The sequence below is a fragment of the Sinocyclocheilus grahami genome, unplaced genomic scaffold (genome assembly GCF_001515645.1).
Source record: "Sinocyclocheilus grahami isolate Dianchi unplaced genomic scaffold, SAMN03320097.WGS_v1.1 scaffold1275.1, whole genome shotgun sequence".
Taxonomy (NCBI): Eukaryota; Metazoa; Chordata; class Actinopteri; order Cypriniformes; family Cyprinidae; genus Sinocyclocheilus; species Sinocyclocheilus grahami.
The window spans coordinates 16519-19994 of record NW_015506454.1 but is presented as its reverse complement, the minus strand read 5'-3'; the positions used below and the strand labels follow the sequence as shown (position 1 = coordinate 19994).

The window sequence follows — 3476 nt, the reverse complement described above, 5'->3', positions numbered from 1 at the left end:
CACACACACACACACACACTCTCTCTCTCTCTCTCTCTCTCTCTCTCACACACACGCACACACACACACACACACACTCTCTCTCTCTCTCTCACACACACACACACACATACACACACAGACACTCTCAGCAAATAAACTCAGTACACACACCTGTGTCACTCAGTAAAATTTATTATAGAATTGAATCACATTTTCACCAGCATTCTAATAATCCCACGTTTATACAAATCGCAACAGATCTTCGTACAATATACTTACCAAAGAGAGAAAAGCTGCACCAACAATTTCTATCTGATTTGAAAAAAGAGCGTCGTTTGTCATTAAAATGATTGTCACCGTGAAGTATAAGACTAAAAAACAGCGAGTAGGATGGGCTTCGACAGACTGAGAGCAGTGCAGTGCAGATCCTCCGTGATCTGGAGGTCACACAGAGGTCAAAGGTTAGACGGACCGACCGAGGCATCTGCGGCTTTAGAAGTTCATGCTGTGGAGCGGTGTTAATACATGCCTGGTCTGTGACCTCACGAATGACGTGTGTTTGTGAAAGCGACGGTCCTGACCTGAACAGCAGTCTCTGTCCCGGCTCCTTCTTGATGATGTTGAGTTTGTAGTAGTGTCTCAGCGCCCGCGACATCTTCTCATACGTCATGTTGGTCCTGTTCTGTGTGAGCAACACATCACAACACTAATGTGACTCATTTCAGCTCAGGAAACATTACAGCTGTGTACAGAGCAGAGTTATTATCCTTAACTAAAACTATTCAAAAAAAATAAAAAATTTACTGGAAAAAAAAAAAAAGCTAGTCGCCACGGCAACATCTCATTTTCATTTAGTTTAACAAAGTACTAAAACAACTAAAACTTAAACTTAACATCAACTATTTAGACATTAAAAAAAGATAAGAACTATATGCACATAAAAAAAAATACAACTGACAAAAACATTACAAAAAATGACTTAAAGTTCAACTAAAATTGAAATGAAAACTAATTCAAAATATTAACAAAAGCTATAATAGCACATAAATGATACCAAAATTAAAACGATATAGATGTAATTTCTATTCACTATAGTAATTCCCATGGCTATTCCACAATTTAAGATTTTATTAATATCCATGATTTTTTTTAAATGACCAATTCCTTATTATTTATTTTCTATTACATTTTTTAACATGTTATTAAATTTTAATGCTTGATTAAATTTTTAATACTTAATTTCAAAATTTGCGATATGAAAGTTTACTTAAATTTTATTTTTATTTATTCTAAAGATTTTATTGGTAATTTTTAATATTACATTTTTAACGTTTAATTTAATTGTAAATTATTTTTTATATTTAATTTGTAATTTCAAATTTGTAATATTAAACTTTATTTTAATTATTCTATTTTAACTCAATCAAATGTTATTTTATTACATTTTTTATTTTATAGTTAATATATTATTTTAATATTTGATTATTTAAATTTGTAATAAACTTCAATTATAATTTATTTTACTTTTTTACATTTTAATTTACACTAATGATTGAATTTAAATTTTTTATTTAATTTAATTTATTTAATTTATTATTTATTTTAAATTTGTAATAATACACTTTATTTTATATCATTCTAATGTTATTTAATTTAATTTTTAATATTTAATTTAATAGTTAATATATTGTTTTTAATATTTAATTGTTTATTTAAATGTATAATTAAACTTTATTTTAATTTATTTTAAATATATTTTATATTTAATTTAATTCATAATTTTTTTATTCAGAAGTAAATCCGGCAGGTTTTTTTGGGCGTCTGGTACCTTATGGTTCCCCCACAGGCGGGCCAGGCCGTTGGGATCCATGATGCGGAAGACTTTGGTATCGCGGTCCTCCCAGCGGATGTAGTTTTCGTAGCGACTGTCCGACAGCAGCTGATAGACGTAGTCCCACAGGAGCCTGCAGTCTGACACACGACACCACAATCACAATCACACACCAGCCATCACTGACCAATCAACAGAGAGGGGGCGGGGTCTCACCTGCGATGCGGCCCAGGGGTGTGGCCTGCTCCTCGGGCATGATGATGTGGTTGCGGTAGTGGCGCTCGTCCTGCAGGGGGAGCTGATGGGCCGCGAGGTTTAAGCTGTGTGAGGCGTAGTGAACGGCATTGTGCTGTTGACCTTTGCCCTCGCGGCCGTTTTCCTGAGGCGTGCCGCGGCCGTGCCTGAAATCCCCCGGTGTGTGCCCGCGGCCCGGACTCAGCAGCGGGTGCATGATGGCGCTGGGCATGAGCTGGATGACGCGTGGCGGAGCCGCCTCCTCCTGACACGGGCTGGCGGGCCGCGGGGGGTCGCGGGGAAGCATGCAGTGGCCGTTAGCCGCGCCTGGAGACACAGACAGCGGGTACACGTCCTCCAGCAGATGGTGGTTGCTGTCGGGTAGCTGTGAGGACGCCTGCTGGAGGTCCTCGGCCGAGCGCAGTGCCGTGGGCAGGTGATGAGGCGACCGTGAGCGATGGCGCAGCTCGATGGTGGGCGGCTGCAGGGAATGAGTGTCTGTGGCGCGCGACGGCCGGCGTACCGTTTCTGACAGACGCAGAGAGAGAATTAACATCACATTTAATATGAAAAACTGACTGTTCAGGGATATTACTGCCAAACTAAAACCATAAAAACATTTTAGTTACTTGAAATAAAATAAACATTAAAGGTTGGGTAGGTGATTTCGGAGAGGCTGGGAATAGCAAGCTAGCTTTGACAGCATAAGATCCCACCCTCCCTGCAAATCAGTCTCCAAAGCCACGCCTCCTCCTGAACACATGACCGCGCTCAAACAGAGCAGAGGCTAACCAGCGATAACGCTGTCAGATGACCTCACAGCTCACTCACCGGTGAGAAAACATTACAGTACAGAGCGCATGATATTACAATAATAACTAGGGCTGGGAAAAAATATTGATATCTCGATATTAATCGATTCTCCTTTTTATGGAGTGATATCGATTCTTAAATCCCTGAATCGAATCGCAAGCTTGTGAATGAGAAATTTGTGTCAAAACCCAGCCCTAATAATAACGCCTCATTTTTATAATTTTAGGTATGCAAATACATACGCTGAAAGGCGGGCAGAACAACCAATCGTAGCCCTCGGACCGAGGAATATGATTGGTCGAACATTTAATGTTCCTACGCCTTCCACAGACTATAGAAATACATTTAGAGCACGTAACTCAGTGACTGCTATCGGGATGTGAAGAGACTTGTAACCAGCGTAATAAAAAAATGGTTTTAAACCAAATCACCCACCCTGCCTTAACTGAAATAAAACCATGTAAACTAATTATCTTTCAGCTAGACGCCAAGGCAACATTTCTCATTTGCATTTAGTTTTACTTCATGTGCTAAAATAAGCTAAAACTGAAATAAAAATGACTAAAAACTATATACATTTTTTTTTTAAACTGACAAAAACAGACAGCAAAATTAC

The 3476-nt window shown here is 38.7% G+C and overlaps 1 protein-coding gene across 1 annotated transcript in view; it reads right to left on the bottom strand.

The window, feature by feature from the left end:
- Positions 1–3476, bottom strand: part of LOC107568697 (transcription factor ETV6-like) — a 13639-nt gene that overhangs the window by 5097 nt on the left and 5066 nt on the right. The window contains exons 4-6 of the mRNA XM_016254675.1: positions 2030–2575; positions 1811–1953; positions 562–664 (exon numbers count right to left, since the gene is read on the bottom strand). Of these exons, the coding sequence (XP_016110161.1) occupies positions 562–664; positions 1811–1953; positions 2030–2575 (792 nt within the window). The remainder of the gene's footprint in view (positions 1–561; positions 665–1810; positions 1954–2029; positions 2576–3476) is intronic.